Source organism: Crocuta crocuta, unplaced genomic scaffold (assembly GCF_008692635.1).
Source record: "Crocuta crocuta isolate KB4526 unplaced genomic scaffold, BGI_CrCroc_1.0 scaffold28, whole genome shotgun sequence".
NCBI classification, from domain to species: Eukaryota; Metazoa; Chordata; class Mammalia; order Carnivora; family Hyaenidae; genus Crocuta; species Crocuta crocuta.
Genome location: NW_027533256.1, coordinates 2,618,878 through 2,640,679, shown reverse-complemented (window position 1 = coordinate 2,640,679; position 21,802 = coordinate 2,618,878). Strand labels below are relative to the sequence as shown.

The 21,802-nt window shown below is 49.9% G+C and overlaps 1 protein-coding gene and 1 long non-coding RNA gene across 2 annotated transcripts; one reads left to right on the top strand and one right to left on the bottom strand.

Moving 5' to 3' along the window:
* Positions 1–2,404: 2,404 nt before the first annotated feature.
* On the top strand, positions 2,405–4,196 carry LOC144216935 (uncharacterized). The gene is made up of 3 exons (XR_013330802.1): positions 2,405–2,464; positions 2,715–2,893; positions 4,043–4,196. It is a non-coding gene; the product is annotated as an uncharacterized LOC144216935 (long non-coding RNA).
* Positions 4,197–6,152: 1,956 nt separating this feature from the next.
* SFTPD (surfactant protein D) lies at positions 6,153–19,564 on the bottom strand. The gene is made up of 8 exons (XM_077746490.1): positions 19,509–19,564; positions 16,466–16,667; positions 10,732–10,848; positions 10,371–10,487; positions 9,954–10,070; positions 9,510–9,626; positions 8,783–8,866; positions 6,153–6,529 (listed from the first exon to the last, which is right to left on the bottom strand). The coding sequence occupies exons 2-8, from the start codon at positions 16,662–16,664 to the stop codon at positions 6,153–6,155; spliced, it is 1,128 nt and encodes a 375-aa protein (XP_077602616.1). The 5' UTR covers positions 16,665–16,667; positions 19,509–19,564.
* Between the last annotated feature and the right edge of the window lie 2,238 nt (positions 19,565–21,802).

The following is a 21,802-nucleotide window of genomic DNA, read 5'->3' as shown; positions in this document are numbered from 1 at the left end:
TTAATTTATCATTTCTATCATTCTTATTTATTTCCTATCTCACTAGTTTCACTTTATTTGTTTTATCCTTTGTTTTTTCTCATTTGAAAAATTTCTTTTAAAAAGATGAACACTTAGTTCAATTATTTTCAGTTCGTGCTTTAAAAAAATTTTTTTAATAATGAAAGTGAAGTATACTGTCCTTTGAAAATAGCTTTAATTCTAGTCCATAGATTTTTGGACACTTATTATTATTGAATTTAGTTTTTTTTATTTACTACTAAGCTTGTGTATTTGTTTATATTTCAATACTACTGGACATCAGTATTCCTTCTTTTATGGATTTTTGCTTCTCATTCTTATCCCATTTTTTCCTCCTTACTCATCAGTTTCTTATTGTTTTTCCTATTATGTGCTTTGCAAATAAGTCAATATTTTAATTTTCATTGTATGTTGGGTTTTACTCTTTGGCAGAGAAGTTTTATGTAATTTTTTTTTTGTGGTATGATGAATCAATATTATTGTTTTGGGTTTCTTTTCTGACATCATTCTTGTTTTCATTTTCATTCTCATTTTAGCGAGAAAGAAAGGACACAAGCAAGGGGACCAGAACAAAGGAAGAGAGAGAATCTTAAGCGGGCTCCACACTTAGCATGGAGCCCAACATGGGGCTACATCCCACGACCCTGGGACCATGACCTGAGCCAAAATCAAGAGTCAGATGCTCAACAGACTGAACCCCAGGTGCCCCGCTGACATCATCCTTAGATAGCTCTTGTCCCCTCCAAGACTATATAAATCATCATTATGTTTTCTTCTGATTTTGACTTCTATATGTAACTAAAAGAATCTGATTTGATTTTTCCTCTCAGCGCTTAACCATTTACCTCAGCATTATTCATTGAGCAGTCACTATTTTCCTACTATTTGGGTATTCTATTTTTATCATGCAGAGATGATATATACGTATACGTGTGCATCCTCGGACCCGTGTTGGGCTTTTGTGGGTTTTTACATCATTCTGTCTATTCCCGTGTCAGTAATATACAAATTAGCTCAGCCACATAACACCCTTTAGCATAAGAGGACTGCGTCCATTCTCATTATTTTTAAAAGTAATTTTTTTTCACGGTTCTAGAATGTGTATTCTTTCCTAACAGCTTAAGAATCACTTGAAGAGGCCCTCAAAAGACCTGGGATCGGGTCTTTGGAAAACTCACATCCCTCTGGGTGGGTGGGCAGGGCGTCAGGCCTCTGGGCGGCCAGGCATAGGACCTGCTTAAAACCCAGCTCGAGATTTTTCCTTCTCTTCCTATGCTGACCCAGCCCTCTGGTCACAGAACGCCTTTGCTTGGCCTGAGGCTCCCCTGACCTTTCGGCCCTGGCCTCGGCCCAGCCGCTCACACCTGAGATGCCATGTTCTGGGAAATCATAAAAGGGCAGAAAGGCTAGTGGTGAAGGCACGGCACTAGTTCCTCAGATCAGAGGGCCTGGAAACATCTTGAAAACATTTTATTCGACCCTACAAACAGACTTACACGTAGGAATTAAGGATTTCATTCACTCAACTCCTTCATTTACTTACTCCGTTCATTGTGTCAAGGTACTGAAATGGATGAAAAGTACCATCTTGCTCAGGCAGGGCCCTCAGGAGTCTCTCTGGCTTGGAGTCGTTCTAGCCAGGCAGTCTGAGAGAGGCTACACTGCTTAAGTAGATGGAGGGCAAGGAGGTTCATGTTCAATGTGTAACGGATAAGGATGAGCTACCGGGGCTGCTGTAACCACCCCCAAATCTCACTCAGAGTCCAAGTGGATCCAAGAGATCCCCTTGGGTCCACAAGGGTAGCTGTTCTCCATCCATTTGCTCAGGCTTCCAGAATGCTGGATTGTACTACAGCTTTACATCCACCAATGCTTCTGGGATCACGGTGGCGGCAGGAGAGAGACCATTGGAGAAATGGGCACAGGTCCTCACCTTTGTCTACCCAGAAGTGACGCATGTCACAGGTCCACCTTCGTGGGACCTCTCTTATTGAAGCATTGGTGAAAACCAGTAAAATCTACCACCAAATACCTGCTATTAGCCATTGAGACGCCTGAGAATCACAGACAATTTGCCTGAATGATAGTGAGTGTCTGAATGGCCTGGGGATTGCATAGGCGATAGCTCCCTATTGCCCTGGATAACGGGTGTTATTTTCACCCCTTCATTCCGAATCTACTTATTGAGTATCTCGATGGCCTGTTTCTGGGACACAATTCTACAGCTCATCTCTGATGTCATGTCATGTCATGGCTGCAGCATCTATGAAGGCATAAACAGCCATCTCCACCTCTGTATCCAGTGCCTGGACAAATACTTGACATATAAATTCATATTTTACTCCTCCTGATAGACGCTTGGTTTCTCTGCTCTTGTACAGAAGGCATAGGCAACTTGAAAAGTCCAGCACATCATTAACCTTGGGCAGAGGACATCCAGAAGGTAAGGGTGACAGAGAATGCCTTGACCTGAAACAACTCCACGGTCAGGGTTTTCTATCAAGGGGACCCCAACCAAAGACAGGACCCTGAAAAACAAAACCTCAGAGGGCTCCTCACTGCCTGTTCAGAGTGGGATGGGGGCTGCTTTGGTGACAGGAGGGTTGAGAACCAGGCGGTAACTCAAGAATCTTCTATCAGACTGAACAGGGTCTTTGCTAGGAAAATGCTATGGTTGTCCTCTCTCCAAACAGAGAAGGGTCCTACCCTGCTCCCATGATGCCACCTGGCACCGTGAAGGTCACGGCATCTCCTGAGAACACAAGAGTCATACAGCCCTGGCTTTACTTGGCTACCAAGCCAGAGAGTGTGGCTGCTGTGGTTTAGAAGAGGCCGAAAGTGTGTGAAATCTCTGTTGACCTTTGCCCATGATGTAAGTACAAGGGAGGCCCCTATGCTCAGGCATGGATTAGGGCCTGAATTTTCTGAAAAACCTGCCTCAGCCCTCTACATTAGTCAAGTTGTGTCTATAAAGCCCAATCGGACCTCCTTACTTGTTCTCTGTGCTGGAGAGCAAATCGGACCCCTGCAGCCCCACAGTGCAGGTGGATCTGAAGCCGCCTCCCATAGGGTGTGGGGTCTCAGCCTCCCCAGCCTTCAAGACCACAGGAGATTTCCTTCCTTCCCACCGAGTCACATAGTTTTGCGCTATTTCCTTCCCTCTTGTCACGAGACAGGCTTGGCTGAAGTGTTGGGATGGGCAGTGATCACTTTTAGAGGGTCTGCCCACACCACGCTGACCTCGCATGGATCCCGGCGGCCATGTTGCCCTGTGCGGTCCCGCCTTCCGGGCTTAGGTCATTGGACTGGAGGTTGGGCAGCTGAGACAGACTCATTTTTATAGGACTTTTGAACTGATATCAAGCAAGAGTTTCTAATCTCCGCGTGGCAATTCGTGTGATGCACGCTTCCCCACACCTGGGTAGTCAAGAGACTGGGAAGAAGAGGAAGCTGGTGTGTAAAGGAGGAAGATGCAAGGATGCAGAGAGGGGCAGAGGCCAGGGAGATAGCACGATGTTGCCTGTGCTCCCCCAGTCCTCCCGGGCCAATTCAGAGCTCTCTGTTCTTAGGAAAAATGCTTGCGGGGCGTCTGGGTGCCTCAGTCAGTTGAGGGTCTGACTTTGGCTCAGGTCATGATCTCACAGTTCATGAGTTCGAGGCCCCCATCGGGCTCACTGCTGTCAGTCTGTCAGCGCAGAGCCTGCCTCAGATCCTCTGTTCCCCTCTCTCTGCCCCTCCCCTGCTTGGGTTCTCCCCCAAAATAAAATATTAATTAAAAGAAGAAAAAATGCATCTACTTCACCTATGCCAGATCCAGTTGTTCTTATTTGCAATAATAACAATAATAATAATAATAATAAAAGGCCTTTCTAAGCTCCTTCAATGAGTGTGTCAGGTGTGGCCTTTCTGTGGAACTGACCTATCTGAGAAGCTGCCAGGAATTGGGTTTTTTTTGTTTTTTTTTTTAGTAACAGGAGAAAGACCTTGGCGGAGAGTCTGAGCCACATGCTTTTGTTTTTAGGCATGCTGTCCTATTCACGGGATGTGGCTGCAGGAGTGTGCGGCTGAGCACCTGGGGGTCCATTCAGGAAGGGCCAGAAAGGGCAGATCCTGTGGTCCCGGAAACAAAGGAGAGAGCGGTTGGTGTCCTGTCTAGGGGAAGGACTTTGGTGCCCTCTCCTAGGAGCCTGTGCTCCATCCAGGTGTCGTTCCAGTTTCTTCAGCCTGGGTGTCACATTTTCCACAATCCCTGTCATGACGGGCAGAGGGCGATGTACGGAACTGTCAAATCATACTATACTGTATACCTGAAACTACTATCACACGGTATGTTAACCAACTGGAATTAAAATAAAAACTTAAGGGGCACCTGGGTGGCTAAGTCGGTTAAGAGGCTGACTTCGGCTCTGGTCATGATCTCATGGTTCGTGGGTTCAAGCCCCACGTCAGGCTCTGGGCCAACAGCTCAGGGCCTGGAGCCTGCTTTGGATTCTGTGTCTCCCTCTCTCTCTGCCCCTCCCTGGCTTGTGCTCTGTCTCTCTCTCTCTCCTCTCTCAAAAATAAATAAACATTAAAAAAAATAAAAAATAAAACAAAAACTTAATTTAAAAAAAAAGAAAAGAAGGAGCACCTGGGTGGCTCAGTTAGTTAAGCATCTGACTCTTGATACCGGCTCAGGTGGTGATCACATGGTTCGTGGGATCGAGCCCCAAGTTGGGCTCTGCTGACACTGCAGAGTCTGCTTGGGATTGTGTCTCTCTCCTCTCTCTGCCCCTCCCTCATTCCCACTCTCTCTCTCTGTCTCTCTCTCAAAATAAATAAATAAACATTAAAAAAATGAACATAAAAAAAATTTTGCCATTAGTGTGTCAATAAAACCAAACTAAACATACAAAGGCCTTTGACCTAAAAATTTACAGGCCAAAAGAGTAAGGTTTGAGGTCAATGACCTTTGTCATGACCAGGCTGTAGCATTGACACTGACTGCGCCCATGGGGGAGTCCCTGGTCACTCTGTGTCCCGATTTTCGCATCTGCAAGAGGAAGCGGCTTTGGCTAGATCCCCTCTGGTAAGGAGCAGGGAAAGAACATTCCCGCAACTGCCAGGCAAGAGGAGGGTTGGGGGTAAATGTGGGCATGGCTGGACACCCTCCATGCCCGGGACTTCACATGGAACTTGGGTCGTGTGGGAGGAACTCCCTCCTGTGAACAAGCAGCCGTCCTGTGCCACAGCGAGATCCTGGGCCGTGCAAGGGGGAGGACCAGTCTACTGGGCATAGGGTCGCCCGGTCCGGGGAGGCAGACGTTCCCGGCCAGGCTTCCATCCCACTGCTGCTTCCCCAGCCCCAGGGCTTGAAGCAAGAGGCAGCCACTGAGGCCTGTCAGCCCAGGGGCTCCCACTTGCACTGGCTAGAGGAGCCTGGAGTTCAGGGAGAGGTCCGAAGAGGGATGTGCATGTGGGAGCCGTCAGGAGAAGGAATTCGAAGCTTTGGACAGACTGAGCTCTGCTTGGAGTGAGAGTCCAGCCTCAAGAGAATGGAGAGCAGAGGCCAGCCCTGCACCATTAAGTGGTCAAGTGGGAGGAGGAAGGGGCAAAAGAGGCGGCCGGGTGAGACAAAGGCAAGCAGGGGTGCTGCCCTGGAAGCCCAGAGGAAGGAGAGTGAAGGGCTGGGGGTGGTCAGCTGGTCAAACATGGCTGACAGTTGGAGGAGAATGAGGGGAAGGAGAAGGAGGAGGAAGAGAGCTGGGNGGAGGAGAGAGGAAGGGGAGGAGAGAGGAAGGGGAGGAGAGAGGAAGGGGAAGAGAGGGAAGGGAAGGGGAGGGAAGGGGAGGGAAATGGGGAGGAGGGCTAGGGGGAGCCACCGGATTTTGCCACGGGGAGGTCTTGGGGACCCAAGTTTATCCCTTGCAACTGGGAAGGCAGTTCACCCCTTCTTCCTCTGACAAGCCTCCTGTGTGTGAAGTCATTCGACTCTGAGAGAGGCGCTCGCAGGGGCCTCCCCCCACGGCTCTGTGGAGAAGCCCTGGCCACCAGAGGCGGCGCCATTTTATTGGGGCATCAGCAGCACACAGGTCTGGGCCCCCGCTCGCTGGCCAGTCTCTCGGCCGGGTGCGGCCCCCCACCCCAGTGGCTCAGAACTCGCAGACCACCAGGCGCTGTTCTCCGCAGGTCTTGTCATTCCACTTGCCATTGGTAAAGATCTCCACACAGTTCTCTGCGCCGCCATTGTTGTTGGGCTCCCCTGGGGCCCAGTTGGAATAGACCAGGGGCTCCCCTGTGGGGTAGATGAACTTGCCCTCCGTCTTGATGTCGGTTATACTCAGGAAAGCAGCCTTGTTCTCAACTGTGACCAGCTGCTGCAGGGCGTCGTTCTCGGCCGCAGAGCGAGGGGAGGCCATCTGTCCCCCCGCCTGTTTACACACCTGCTGTGCGTCCTCAAAAGTCTTCTCAAAACCTCCTGTCTTGAAGATCTTCTCCCCGACACCTCGGCCATTGGGGAAGAGCTCCACTATGAGAAGAGCAGAGTCAGCTTAGGGTTATGGCAGCCCCAGGCCAGAGCTCAGGGGCTCTGTGGCCGTTGTGTGGCATCACCCCATCCCCACCCCCCAGCATCCGTGTGGGATATCAGGACACCAGATAGGACAAATCTGAGGCCCTTGGTTCCAGAGCAGCCCTGGCTTCACAGTGCACCCTGGGAGGAAGTCCTGTGTGTGATCTGTAGTTACAGATGAGGACATGAGCTCAGAGAGGTTAAGTAAGGGGCCTGGAGTCACATGCCATCCAATGTGCTGTTAGGTTTAAACCTTGTTTGCTGGGACATTAGAGCTGGAAGATGTGCTTTCTGTTTCACCCCATGTTGTGTGCTGGCGTCGGTGGAAATTGGAATGACTTTGGCCGGAGAGCTGACGGTGTGATGCCTGGGGCAGTATGAAGAGCAGACTGTGCATAACAGTAGATCCAGTGGTGTTTCTGTGTGATGTGGGGTGGGGAGGGGGCATCTGAGAGCCTGGCTGTGTTAATCTCTGCACTCGTGGCAGCCCAATGTTGGCCCCTTGGGATGCATGATATGGATGATGCACCAGCCAATCAGCCTCTCCAGGGTGCTGGCTGAGGGGATGAATGCACCTGAGAGGTGTCAGGGGGCAGAGAGGATCTGTTCCGGGAGAGCCCTGCTTGGGAATCTGAAGCCAGGCGTTTCAACCTTGTCCTGGCAATGACTGCCTAGGTGGACAGAGGAAAGTTACTTCCCTTTTCAGGGTTTCTAATTCCTCATTTCAAAAGAGGGGGTACACGTCATAAAGGCATCAACCATGTGACCTATCAAGTATCTACCTTTCATCCTAACCCCAGCCCTTCGGCTTTGGGGCTCAGGCATGGAAATCGTCAGGGCCTCCGAGAGGGCTGTGCCCTGGCCTCACAGGGCTGGTTAGAGCTCAGGGTGCTCCCTGACCCATGGCCCTTCTCCTGAGTAGCTTCAACTAGGGCTCGGGGGCAGATTCTCCACAGGCTCAGGACGGCACTCGAAGCAGCCCTGGACAAGGTCAGTGCGAGAGTTCATGGGCCGCTACTGGGTTTTACGTTCCATGCATCTGGGTGGGCGCACATGTGCATGCACAAACATGTGCATGTATTCGTCGGGAGGTACACGGGAGTACCTACCATCTGGACATGTGTACATGCATATGCATGTGCTCGTGTATGTCATGGTGTGGGGTGAGTGGTGGTATTTGAGTACACACGTGGCCAGCATCTATGGACACGTTCCACTTCGCAGCGATGTGCATAGAAGTGAGTGAACATGTGCGAATTTGTTACGGAGGGAACAAGACATACCCAGTACCTGAAACTCCCATCCTTGGTGCTTAGGTACTTAGGAGCCAAACCTATGTTTTACCCAGTCAGACCCCTTTGTGATCTACTCCTTCAGAAAACTCTTCTTTTTTTTGGATCAGGGAGATTTGATGAATGATGTAGACTCAAAGCTGATGTCAGGGAGAGCTGAGGCGAGGGGCCAATCAGGGACTGAGGTGGAGATTCCAAAAGGCACAGGGCACTCGGGCATGTGCTCCTGGAGGCCTCTGACTCTGCGGCATTCCGGGATTGGGAAGAATCTCTGCTTTAACCACCCAGAAGGGTCCAGGGAGGGCCCGGCACTGGCTGGAGCCCAGAGGCAGCCAGCCCCCTTCCAGAACCATGGGCATGTCCAAGGTGAGATGCTCGAGGGTCACATAGCAAGGCCAAGTTCCTACCAGCCTTGGACCCCAAGGGCAGCACCCCAACCCCAGCTCTCAGGACAGTGTCTGGATTCTCCGCTGCATCGGGCTGTGAAACAATATCTGGGCATTCACAGGCTGGGCCCCACAGAGGTAAGAAGTGCTTCCTGGGTTGGATCCCTGTCTATCACAGGGACCAGCAAGGGGCAGGCAGGAGTGAAGGTATGCTGAATGGCACAGGGCTTAGGGCACTGATCGGGTCACAGGTGGCTGTGATGTTGTGGGGTGGGGCATCCTAGAGCCTCACCCCACTCAACTGGGGATATGGCCATACCCTCCTATTTGTCTCTGGCATCTACTTCCGGATCTTGGAGTATATGACTGCACTGCTCTGTCTCAGCACTATTCTCAGCCCCAGCCCCTGCCCCAGAGCCAGAGCCAGCTCTAAATATGCTCCCAACCTGTTCCAGCCTGGCCCCAGGCCCAAACCAAGGCACAGGCGGAGGACTAGCCCTGGTGCCTGGCTTGATTCTGGTTCAGGAACTCACCTTTCCTATACTGAGAGAAGGCATTCTGGAGGAGTCGAACCTGTCCGTGTAAGGCCTCCACCTGCTGCCTCAGAGCAGTGATGTCTGCGGAAGAAAGAGGTCAAGTGAAGGCAAACCCAGCACAGCCTGGGACCAGCTCAGAGCCTGGGCCTCAAGGGAAAGGTACCCAGTCTCAGGCACATATGGGGGGGAAGAGAGGGAAGGGCCCTAAGGGAAGCTGGGACTGGGCCCTAAGAAGCCCACATCCACTAACACAACTAGCCCCTGTCACCCCCAGATTTCTGGTACTTCTGCTATGAATACACTGTCCCCTGAGCAGGTCCCTACACATCACTGACATTGAACCATATGACATTTTTAACTCCATATTCCGGGGGTCTCATAGCACCTCCTTGCGGGGGGATAGGAATATACTGTCATCAGTACTTCCCATCCATTGGTTTATCTGATGGTCAAAGCTAGCCTTTGAACTGGGGAGAGAGCCATGCGTTCTCCAGGGATCGGATGGAAAAAGCTGTTCGGGGTTGCCCTCCCTTGAGTAAGAGTCTAAAACCAGAGCCTCATTCTCCTACCTTCCTGCCTGTTAGCTTCCCTGCTTCCCACCCACTGCCTGTGGTTAATGGGGCCCAAGTCTGAGAAGGTGGGCTATCTCGAGATAAAGGCGGCCACCTCCCTTCCCCTGTCCCCACCCCGTGGCAGCTCCCAGATCTAGCAGATGCTACCTTACCGGGAAGCCCGCTCTCTCCCTTTGCTCCTTTGTCCCCAGGAGCGCCTCTGTCACCCTTCGGTCCTGGGGGCCCTTTGGCACCCGGAGGACCTGGCGGACCGGTGGCTCCAGCAGGCCCTGGGATCAGAGAACCGGGTGAGCTCTGTACACATTTCCCAGCAGTGTCGCGCTCCCAAGTCGTGGACTGTCCGCCTGGCCCTCCCCCATACAGACCCTCTCCATACGCTGACTGTCCCCACCACCCAATGGCCAACCTTTCCTGGACACAGTACCCCCGTGGCTCACACGTCACTCTCCCTGCATGCGGACAGCTCCCGGAGCCCAGCAGTCACCCCTTCCTCTCTCCCCACCACCCAGTCACGCCAGCGGCGGGGGAGGGGAGGCCATCTCCAGCGTCAGGGGGACACAAGGGGGAGCCCAGTCCTAGCTCCTTCCGTCACTCACCCGCCGCCCCAGCATTTCCAGGGGCTCCACGCTCACCCGGGGCACCTCTCTCTCCTTTAACCCCTGGGGGGCCTCTCGTCCCTGTAGAGCCCTGCATGCCGGGGGCACCCACTTCTCCTGAGGAGGGAACACATTGGGACAAAAGGTGCCGAGAGTGTGTTCAGTTGCGGACTATTCACCCATCGCTCCAGGGGGAGACAGAACTGAGGAGAAGGCGCTCCTTACTGGCCGGGGTTCCTCCGGGGAGGCAAACAGGAGAACACCGTTGGCGGGAATGTGGGGGAAAGGCCACAAGGCCGGCCTGGCGCTGCTGGTCTGGGCTTTTCCCAGCGCTCTGAGCTGGCCGTAGGTCCCACCCGGGACTGTGCTGTATCCCTCCCTTCGCCCTCCCGGACCGGCCACGTACCAACCACCTACCTTTGGGCCCAGCCTCTCCTTTGGGGCCTGCTGTGCCCTGAGGTCCTACGTTCCCCTGCTTCCCTGAGGGACCCTCTCTGCCAGCTGGACCAGGCATACCTCGAGGTCCCGGAGGTCCTGGGGAAAAGGACCGGTGTGGTCAGTGACACTAAATCCTGGTGGAAGTGGGAGCGTACAGAGAGGAGAGCAGTGACAGAGGTCAGAGAGGCAGCGTCGTCGTAAAAGGTGCCGTCAACAGGAGTTCCAGTCTCCCCTGAAATGACCCAGTACTGCCTTCAGAACAACCTTCTTCCTTCTTCCTGGGATGGGGTCTGTGCGTGTCTACTGCACAGACACCTGCATTCCATGCCCAGCTGCTCACCAAGGGCTCCGGAGGCTCCCTTTGGTCCTGGCTCTCCGGCGGAGCCATTCTCCCCTTTGGGCCCAACTGGGCCAGCTGGGCCAGGCGTCCCCGCTCTCCCGACGGCTCCTGGCAAACCTGTAGCGGCAGAAGAAATGGGTACAAGCCTTAGGCCCAGAGGCGAGCCAGCTGCGTGCGTGGTCAGGCCCCTTGCATTCCTTCAGCATTCCACAGGGCGTAGACACCCCACCTCCACAGTCCTCGGTCCAGTGGTGATCCAGGAAATGGGTGTCCACATCCCCAGTTTACAGGTGAGAAAACAGGCTTGTCGGAGTTGGCTGAGAAGCCAAGAGCCATCTGACTTTCCATACAGGGCACCTTCCCCTGCCCCAAGACCACAGTGTTTACAGCAGCAAGCTGCCAGCATTTACCCTTGATCATGGACTCCTCATTCTCCCCTTCCCAGAACCGGAGTTTCCATCAGAAATGACACCTGGCACTAATCATCAGGGAAATTGCAGATCAAGACCACAATGAGCTATCACCTTACACCTGCTAGAATGGTTTTTCTCAAAAAGGCAAGAGATAACTAATGTTGGTTAGGATGTGGAGAAAAGGGAACCCTTGTGCACTATTGGTGGGCATGTAAATTGGTGCAGCCACTGTGGAAGACAGAATGAAGGGTCCTCAAAAAATTAAAAATAGAACTACTGTATGATCCAGCCATTCCACTTCCAAGCATTAACCTAAGGAAACAAAAACACTAATTCACAAAGATATCTGCATCCCCATGTTCACTGCAGCATTGTTTATAGTAGCCAAGACATGGAGGCAACTTAGAGCCTGGGTGTCCACTAATGGATGAGTGGATGGAGAATATACAGGCATTTATATGATGGAATATTACTCAGCCAGGAAAAAGAATGAACTCTTGCCATTTGCAACAACATGGATGGACTTTGGGGCATCATGCTAATTAAGTCAGAGAAAGACAAACACCACATGATCTCACTTCTATGTAGAATGTACACAGACAGACCAACCAACAAACAAAAGCAACAGCCTCAGAGATACAGAGAACAGATCGGGGGTTGTCAGAGGCGGGGTCGGGAAGTGGGCAAAATGGCTAACGGTGCTCAACAGGCACAAACGTCCAGTTACGAAATAAATTTGTGTGCGGCACGGTGACTATAGTTAATAATACTGTATTGTATACCTGAAAGTTGCTCAGAGGGATCTTAACAGTTCCCATCATGAGAGGAGAAAAATTGTACAAGGTGTGCAGATGGACGTTGACAAGATTTACTGGGGTTGTTTCACAATACGTGCAAATATTGAATCATTATGTTGGACTCTTAAAACTAATATAATGTCATATGTCAGTTCCATGTCAACAAAACAAGAGAAAGCAATGTAATACACTCTTGAGACTATAGAAAATAGACCAAATTATTACCTAATGTCTCATTATGTTCAGTATGATCCTGTTTCACAAATATGTACACGCATGTGTACGGCATGTGCACATGCCGTACACATTGGAAAAAAACACAGGAAAAGCATCTACAGAAGTGTTACCAGTCGTTCTTTCTAAATGATACAAGGTAACTTTGTCTTCTTGCTGTTTCTTTAGTGACTACAGATTATTGTTGTATGGGAAAAAATGATCGAACCTATTTAGAAAGACGTGGCCTCCAGAAAGTCTGTCGAGGTCTAAAATCACATAACATTTACCCCCAAGAGACTAATCTGAGCAAACAGTTACCAATGTGCAAGAGATTTACACTCAGTTCTGTTCATTTGGGTATTCTTTTTTTTTTTATTGAGATTCAATCCATATAACATTAACCTGTTATAAAGTATACAATTCAGTGGCAGTTAGCACATCCACAGTGGTGTGCAACTACCTCCTCTCTTTAGTTCAAACTCACTTCATCACCCAAAAAAGCCCCATGGCCACTAAGCCATCACCACCCCCAGTCTCCCCTCTTCCCAGCCCCTGGATAGCACCACTTCGGCTTTCCGTCTCTATTTCCTATTTTGGACAATTCTTATCAATGGAATCAGACAATATATGGCTGTTTATGTCTGGCTGTTTTAACTCAGAGTGACATTCTTGAGGTCCATCACCTTGGCAGTGTGCCCCGGGGTTTCATTCCTTTGCGGGGCTGAGTGGTATTCCACTGTGTGGACAGGCCCCGTCTGGTTCATCCAGTCACCAGTTGATGGACATCTGGGAACATCTGTTCCCATCTTTGGGCTGTTGGGGATAAAGCTGCTCTAAATGCTCATGTGCAACAAGAGAGGAAATGACACCTGATGGTGTCACTCACTTACCTGTTCCCTGCGAAACCATCTGCAGAACATAACTGGGCGAGATGCAATGTTCGCACCAGGCCCCGGTCTGCAAGGGATTGGCGGTGGGATTTTGAACTGTGAGGACCCAGGTGATGAGGGAGGAAGAAGATTCACAAGGCCCCTAATCCTCCTGCGATGTCACCCCAGCCGAGGGCACACACATGGGGCCAGAGCTGTCTCCCTGAGGCAGCAAATGGGACTTCAAGGCGAGGAGGATTTAGAGACTCGCAGAGGGAAGGCGACATTTGAGACTTGGAGACTGTGCTCCAGGAGGGGCCGGGTCTGCTGGGCAGCAGTGTGGCAGGGGCCGGGGGCCTGGGATGGGTGGCTGAGAGGCTCTGTGCTGGGCGCTGTGTCCTGCTTCTCGTTCTGATCCTCACCAGGAATGAAACGGAAGCATAGAGGGTTTTCCAGGTTGGGCCCCACACCCCATATCCAATAGGGCATCGCGCTGGGCAGAGATGTCCTATCTCTAGGCTGAGCCTCCCTCGGGCTCCACCCTGGCTGAGATGGCAGCGGGTAGAAAGAGCGCTAGAGGTTTCCCATCCATGGCGCAGAAGCCCCGGAGACCATGAAGGGACGCCCTCTTCAACAGCGAGCACCCATGCCTCCCGAAGCACTAATTTTGCATCCTAGCGCCCCCACAAAGGCCAGCCCTGTACCTTAATGCCACTGGAAGTGATGCTGTGTGGACCAGCAGCCTGGCCAGTCTGAGCTGTGCTAAATTCCTCCTCTCCTTACAGCTTCCATTCATTCATTCCACAGGTACTCACTGAAACTTCTACTCTGTGCAAGACGCCATCCACAATGCCGGGATGCAGCAGTGGGAAAAGCAGACACAACATCAGATCCCCCTTCCTCTTGGGGTTGAACCCCAACTGCATAGAGACAGATCATAAAAATTAAAATGTACAACATATGGTTCATTAAAGCAGAATAAGCACCAGAGAGGAAAGATAAAGCACNGGTGGTCGGGGTTAGACTCGTGGAGAAGGTGGTCTATGAGTAAAGCCGTGACGGAGGTGAGGAGTGACCCACAGGGACGGCTATGGAAGAGCTATGGGAAGGGCCCGAGGAGGCAGGGGGCTGAAGGTGGTTAGGGGCCAGCAAGGAACCAGTGTGGCCAGAGCAGGGGAGGTCAGAGAAGTATGCAGGGGTGAAGAGTGTCGTCGTGGGCTGCTGAGGGTGTGGAAATACATGCCTATATACATTAAATCCTTCTGGGCAGGAATCTTGGAGATGCCAAGGAGTAAGAGGACTGTCCCTAGAAATACAGCCCGCATAGCAGGGTGGGGACATTGGTCCTCCCTGATACGGCTGAGGCAGTACCACATTGAGCCGGCTCCACCCCCTACCTCTGCTCAAGGCTCCCTTCTCTCAGGCTTATCTTGTCCTTTACAGTAGGTTCTTGGAACCCTGTGCATCAGGATCTGCAGGGGACATTGTCCCAAGTGCAGACTCTGGCCCCAGCCAGACTTACATGGCTCAGGATTCTGAGGGCCTCCAAGCTCGCTAGGAAATTCTCAGACCCATAATGGTTGAGTGACTAACGTGCCTGGAATCCAGGAGCCAGAGTGCAGCCTGGTTCCCTGGCCCAGCTGTGCATTGTTCTTTCTCCAAGCACCAACCCAACGCAGGGTTTGGAATGTGCATGGCGGCGGAGAGGAGGGGAGGGACCACCTGCGGAAGACAGGAAGACAGGGAGGTCTCAGCCACACTCTGCGCTATAGGCTCACAAGGTGATTATAGGAAATGGCCCCCCCTCCCGGATTTGATTCAGGACCCCTCTGAGAGCTAAAGAGCGCGGGGATTCTCCAAGATGCTGACACCTTTAATACACCTTCTGAGTTCACTTCCAGGTGGCCTTCCCCGAGCCCCAGGCCATTCATATCGGGAGCCACTTTCTCTCTGTAAAGGACCCATAGGTACTAGCTTGTCCATTGTCCTATAAAGCCTGGGGATGTTACCTATCTTTCCTACTTAAATGTTGTTAGTTTCTTTCCTTCCCAACCAAAATGCCAGTTCCCAAAATATAGACCACAGTTGATCCCTCCATAACCCTAGCCCAGCACCTGGTGGGGGTGGGGGTGGGGTCCCTTGTCCTAAATGGTGGTCCACTGAATTCTAACTTCTTGCCACCGAGATCCAGATGCTTCCCTATATACAGTACTTCTTAGATAATTCCCTTAATAATCAATACCTTTGGCAACCTCATGAGAATTCACCTGATTGGTCCAGCTGGAAGATGCAACTTTATCCTGACAATCTGACAAAAAAAAAAAGCCTTGGCTCCCTGATTTGTCACTGTGCAGTAGATATTATTCCCATTTATAGATAAACAAACTGAGAGTCAGGGGCACTGACTTGTCCCACGGTGGGTCCCTGCTGTGGAAATGGAGCTAGCCATCAAACACAGATCTGTCTGGTGCAGAAGCCCGTGTCTTTTCCCCTCCAGACTGGGTGTCATTAAGCCTCTCTGTGTCACAATTTTCTTACCTGTCAAATGAGATTCACATATTCCCTGTAAGATTTTTGGTAGGATTAAATGAATTACTCAGTGAACGCCCAAGCACAAGGCTGGACAAAGGAATGTGAGTTCCCTTTCAGTCTCTCTGTATTAGGACAGATTCCTGTGATCAGACCTGAGTATGGGGTCACAGAATCTCTCTTTCCCAACCTTCATGACTATTGAAAATATATATATATATATATATATTTTCATTTAAATTCAAGTTAGTTAACATACAGTGTAGTCTTGGCTTCAGGAGTAGAACCCAATAATTCATCTCTTACATAGAAAACCCAGTGTTTATCCCAACAAGTGCCCTCCTTAATGCCCCTCACCCATTTAACCCATCCCCCTACACACCTCCCCTCTAGCAACCCTCAGTTTGTTCTCTGTATTTAAGAGTCTCTTGTGGTTTGCCTCCCTCTCAGTTCTTATCTTATTTTTCCCTCCCTTTCCCTATGTTTATCTGTTGTGTTTCTCAAATTCCACATATGAGTGAAATCATATGATATTGAAAGTATTTGACACCCTGCACCCACGCTATTTAATCTGGATGACCAACTGTCCCGGAGCAGGGTTCCGGGGAGACACAGATTCCATGTACCCATTATTTCCTCCTTCTTGGAGTGGGAGGAATGAGGAGGCTCCAAGGAAGGAATCAGGACAGCTGGTAATGGAGGGAGGCACCTGGGGGCTCAGAGCAGCCAGTCATTTGCCAATCGGTAAAGCAGCGTTTCACACGGACCGAACGTCTGGGGGAAACCCACCCCCTTGGGAAGAAGTCTACCTCCAAGTCTTCCATTGCAGACTGTCCCAGCGCTTCTGGGTCGGTTACAATTCCAACGCCCACCCCTTTCCACGAGGACAAGCCAGTGGTCCCAGCTCTACCTGGGTCCCCCTTCTCGCCCCGGGGGCCCTCTCTCCCATCCCGTCCATCGCGACCAGGCAGGCCATTCTCCATGGGGCTACACATGACCAGGGTGCAGGCGTTGGCTGCGGTTCTCTGGAAATAGGTCTTCATTTCTGCTCCCAGTGACCTCAGGGGCTGTGTGAGCAGGATCACCACGGAGAGAGGGAGGAGAAACATGGCCTAGGTGGATGAACAGAATGAGAAAGGACATGCTCTTGGTCTTAGGGCATGGGTTAGGGCTTGGCCCAGCTCCTGAGGGTCAGGAGAAGCACCTCCCCTCCTGCCCTCCCTCCCCAGGGTTGAGAGAAGCAGGTCTCCCAAAGCAGTTTAGGGACCAGGTGGGCACACGGTCTGGCCTGGGAAAGCATGAGTTACGCAGCTGGAACTCAGGTATAAGTTGGCAGCAATATCCACCTATTCTGAGATGCCCTGTGTCATCCTTTCTTGTGACTTCCCTTGGGCACTGATATTGGCACAGGGGGTAGGATGTAGAATTCCTCACTGAGGCCACAGAGTCACATCAGGAAGGATTCACTGGGTGCTTCTGGGAAGGACCTTTCCCCTCTTTGGACCTCCACCTCCCTGTCTATACCATCAAGGTGGTTGACTTAGCTCTGATGGCGCGACCCCGTTTCCTCTCACTTGCTGCCATGGATAGACTAACACTCTTGCTGTCTGCAGCACTCTTCTGGAAAGGAGCTACAGACCTGACTGCTTTGTGATATCTGTCCTGAGCACACAGGATGGGGGCGGGGGTGCCTGTTTGCCAGGTGACTTGCCATCCCTGGACTGGACACCATCTCCAGAAGGAAATTTGCACACAGAACCCAAGTGAAAGTTTTCAGAGATGCCAAGTTAGCAGCTGGAGAGCCCCTGGGAGGTGTAGCATCCTGCTCCAACCACCTAAGGGAACTTGAAAGAAAGGCCTCATGGAGGAAGGCGACACATGGGATGGGTTTAGTCAAGGGAAGGTTAGTTCAGGGATAGGAAGAGAAGATGTCCAATAGGGCATCCAGGCACCATCGGATTGGGACTTAGGAACTAAGTGAGACCGGGGTGGGTACTGGGCCTGAGTCACTTCCACTCCTGGGCTTCTTTCCTCTCTCAGAGAGAAACGGTAAAGTTAGGATCATGGAAAGAGCTTGTGGGAGACGCAGAGGCTAGGAAAAAAGCCTGAGGGACAGGGGGTCACCGGGCAGGCTGAGGTGGTGGCAGGGGAGAGTCTTTCCTGACCAGAGAAGTGCCTCCTCCAGGTTGCTGGTGATTCTAGGCTGGCTGGTCCCTATATTGCAGTGGCCTCTTTCAGTTTTGAATTCACCACTTGCCTGGGCTTCCTGGGAGTCTCTAGAAACACCCAGGTGAGCTCCTTATTGTGGCAGAGGCTCAGTCATGAGCACTGAAGGACCCAGGCCAGAACGAGGCCATTGCCCTCTAGTCTGCAGCTACAGCTGCTCTGGGGCCCCGTGCCCCAAATTTGAGGAAGAAGAAGAAGCAATAAGCATTCTGCCCCACCACTTAAGATGCCACAAAAGGTACCGCCACGCACTGTAACAGGAAGGGGCTGCAAAGAGAGCTAACTCACAGGGTTTCAGACCTATGATTCAGACGCAGCATCTTAGCCGGGGCTACAGAGGACATGGGCAGAGCTGCAGCCCCCCTCAATCCACGGTGTCTGCGCCAAGCTTTCCGATTAAGATTATTGAGGAAAAAATGACTCCTCTGAAAATTGGTTGGAAAATCGATGACCTAGTCCAGTAAGTCTATTTTTTAAAGTAAAGACTCGAGGCTAAGGGAGAATCATGAATGTCCATGTCCCACAGGCAGTTGGTACCTGGATGGGCTTAGAAGGTCAGTCTGGGAAGGTCTGGTCTGTTTCTCCTCTACCACCCTTCTTTCTAAAGAAATCAGGAATGGAGGAGAACTAAGAGAGAAGTTGAAATTGCCTTTTTCCCTGGGGCTTCTGGACAATGGCGTCTGGGGGCTGGGTGGGGATCATCCAATGGACCACCTTCCCCAGCCCAGAGAGCAAATCTCACACTGAGCCGAGGGAGCAGTGAGGGGCCAAAGAGCACTCCTCATTACCTCACTCTGTCCCCCACCTTTCATATTTCCTAGACCAGCACAGCGCATGGACCCTATCTCCCCAGCACCAGTAGGATAAACCAGCCATATGGGCAGAGAGATATTCATCAGCCATTGAAAAAACAAAATGAAGGCAAGGATAGAGACTCACAGACGCTTCTTCTCAGACTCCAGGATCTCCAGGCAAATTACCCTTTCCTGGGCAGCCACTTGCTATTTATGCGTACCTTGTAACCTGAGCTGCCCAGCCTGGGCCTTCTAAGAGCTCTTTTCCAGAAGTGGGGCCATTTCTTCCTTGTTGACTCACTCTCACCCCACTTGGCTTCTGGAAACCTGCCATTGATATTCATAACACTACACGTGTATCGCCTTAGAGTTTATAGAGCACTCTCAGTCCGTGATCTCACCTGTGCCTCCCTGAAGCCCTGGGAGTTAAATGGCATTATCAGTGTCTGTATTTTACAGACGTCCAAAAATCTGAGCTCCAGAGAAGACCAGCAAGTTGCACAATGATCTATACCTCTTGCAAATGCGCCCTGCCTCTGCAGATTCCAAGATCCAGGACCTGCTAGGGCCCACTTCTCTTCCTCCTTCACCTCAGCATTATTGCCCAGATATTGGGAAAGAGCTGGGAGCTCCTTGGCATATCCGAGCAGGGGTGAGGCAAGTAGAGGAGCCGTGGAGGCTACGGCCTCTGGGGGCAGGGAGCTGCCACCTTGCAGGATCACTCTTTTGCTTCCTACTTTAGATTTTAGAGAGACCCCCACTTGCCGTGTAGGGGATGGCCTTCCCTTAACTTCCTTGACCTTATCTCCCTCCTTCGTATTTGGAATTTGCCCCATGCATTGCTCAGGCGACCACTTTGGACCCCTGAGTTGCTGATACACTGTTGTAGCCATGTCCAAGGAAACTCCCATATCCTGTAGAACAGTTGCTCACCTTCCTGCCTTTGATATCAGAGGAAGTCTCTGCTCGCTTCTCGATTCTTGTGGCTTTATCTCTTGCATTACTTCTTTTCCTAGATCCACATGTACGTGGCCCCGTGTATCCAAGCTTCTCTTTTGGCCATTGCATCAGTGGTGGTGATTTGTTTTTGGCTCCTGATGCTATTGTGGCATCCCTTTGTGTACTGTTGAATCTATAATGCCTCAATTCATAGGGAAAGGTCTTGTGTTTCCCAGGCTGAATTTTTTTGTGAAGCAGGATCCATAATAAAGCCCCTAATGACAGAACTCTTTCGTTATTAACACACAGCCCTCCCCATTCTAGAATGTTCCTGTGCCTCCAAGAGATCTAGATCAGCATGGAATTCCATTCCTCGCCTAAAACTTGGCAAGTGTGTTTTCCATCATTATTTCTTTAAATAGATGTTGTTTCCCCATCTCTCTCTCTTTTTTTGGGATTCCCCCAATGCCTATATTACTTCTTTTGATGATGCCCCATAAATCCTAGAGGCTTACTTACTTACACTTTTTTTTCCTTCTCTGACTGGATGATTTCAAAAGATCTACCTACAAGTTCACTGATTTATTCCTCTGCTTGACCAAGTCTTTTGTTTAATCTCTTTCTTGAATTTTTCAGGTCAGCCATTGTATTCCTCAGCGCTAGGATTTGGTTGGTTTTTTTGTTTAGTTTGGTTTTTTTGTTTGTTTGTTTTTTTGGGGTCTGACTCCATATCAAGGGCAACAAAAGCAAAAATAAACAACTGGAACTACATCAAACTAAAAAAGGTTCTGAATTGTGAAAGAAACCATCAACAAAACTAAAAGACAAACTACTAAATGGGAGAAGATATTTGCGTATGAAATATCTGATGAGGAGTTAATATCTAAAATATATTAAGAACTCATACAACTCAATAACAAAAAATAAACAATCCAACTAAAAAATGGGCAGAGGATCTCAATAGACATTTTTCCAGAGATGACATACAGATAACCAACAAGCACATGAAAAGATGCTCAACATCATTCATCATTAGGGCTATGCAAATCCAAACCACAATGAGATACCACCTCACACCTGTTAGAAAGATTAGTATCACAAAGACAAGAAATAACGTGTTGGTGAGGATGTGGAGAAAATAGAACCCTTGGGCATTGTTGGTGGGAATGTAAACTTGTGCAATCACTATGGAAAACAGTATGAGGATTTCTCAAAAAATTAAAAAGAGGTCTACCATATGATCCAGCAATTCCCCTTCTTCTCTGAAGAAAACAAAATGCTAATTTGAAAAGATATATACACCCCTCTGTTAGCATTATTTACTATAACCAAGATATGAAAACAACCTACCTGTCCGTCAGTAGATGAATGAATGAAAAGAAGATGTGGTGTACATACATACAATGGAATACTACCGGGCCATTAAAAAAATAATGAAATCTTGCCGTTTGCAGCAACAGGAATGGAACTTGACAATATTATGCTAAGTGAAATAAGTCAGACAAAGACAAATGCTGCACGATTTCACTTATAAGTGGAATCTAGAAAGAACAAAACAAGTAAACAAAACAAAGCAAAACCGAGGCTCATAAACTCAGAGAACAGAGGGTGGTTGCCAGAGGGATAGGGAATGGAGGGTGAAATGGGTAAAGAGGATCAAGAATTACAAACTTCCAGTTATAAAATAAATAAGTCACAGGATGTAAAGTACACCATGGGGAATATAGTCAATAATATTGTATTAACGTTGCATGATGGTAGATGGTAACTAAACATGGTGGTAATCTGTCTGTAATGTACAACAAATGTCAAATCATTATGTTGTGCACGTGAAACTATTATAATATTGTATGTCAATTATAGTTCAATAAAATAAGAAACAAAACTAAGTGGAAAACACAATTGTTGATTACAGAGGCATCTGGGTGGCTCAGTCAGTTAAGCATCCAACTTCGGCTCAGGTCATGATCTCGTGGTCCATGGGTTGGAGCCCTGCGTGGGACTATGTGCTGACAGCTCAGAGCCTGGAGCCTGCTTCGGATTCTGTGTCTCCCTCTCTCTCTGCCTCTCCCCCACTCATACTCTGTTTCTCTCTGTCTCAATAATAAATAAACATAAAAAGAAAATTTTTAACAATCAATTGTTGATTACAATTAAGAGAATACACATTCAAGAGGAGTGATGTTGGCATCATCTTTTTTTCTTTGATTAACTACTAACTGACATCCATAACCAAACAAAAGTGCCCCTGCTTATTACAGCAGGATGCCTTGGGGGGGGGGGGGTCC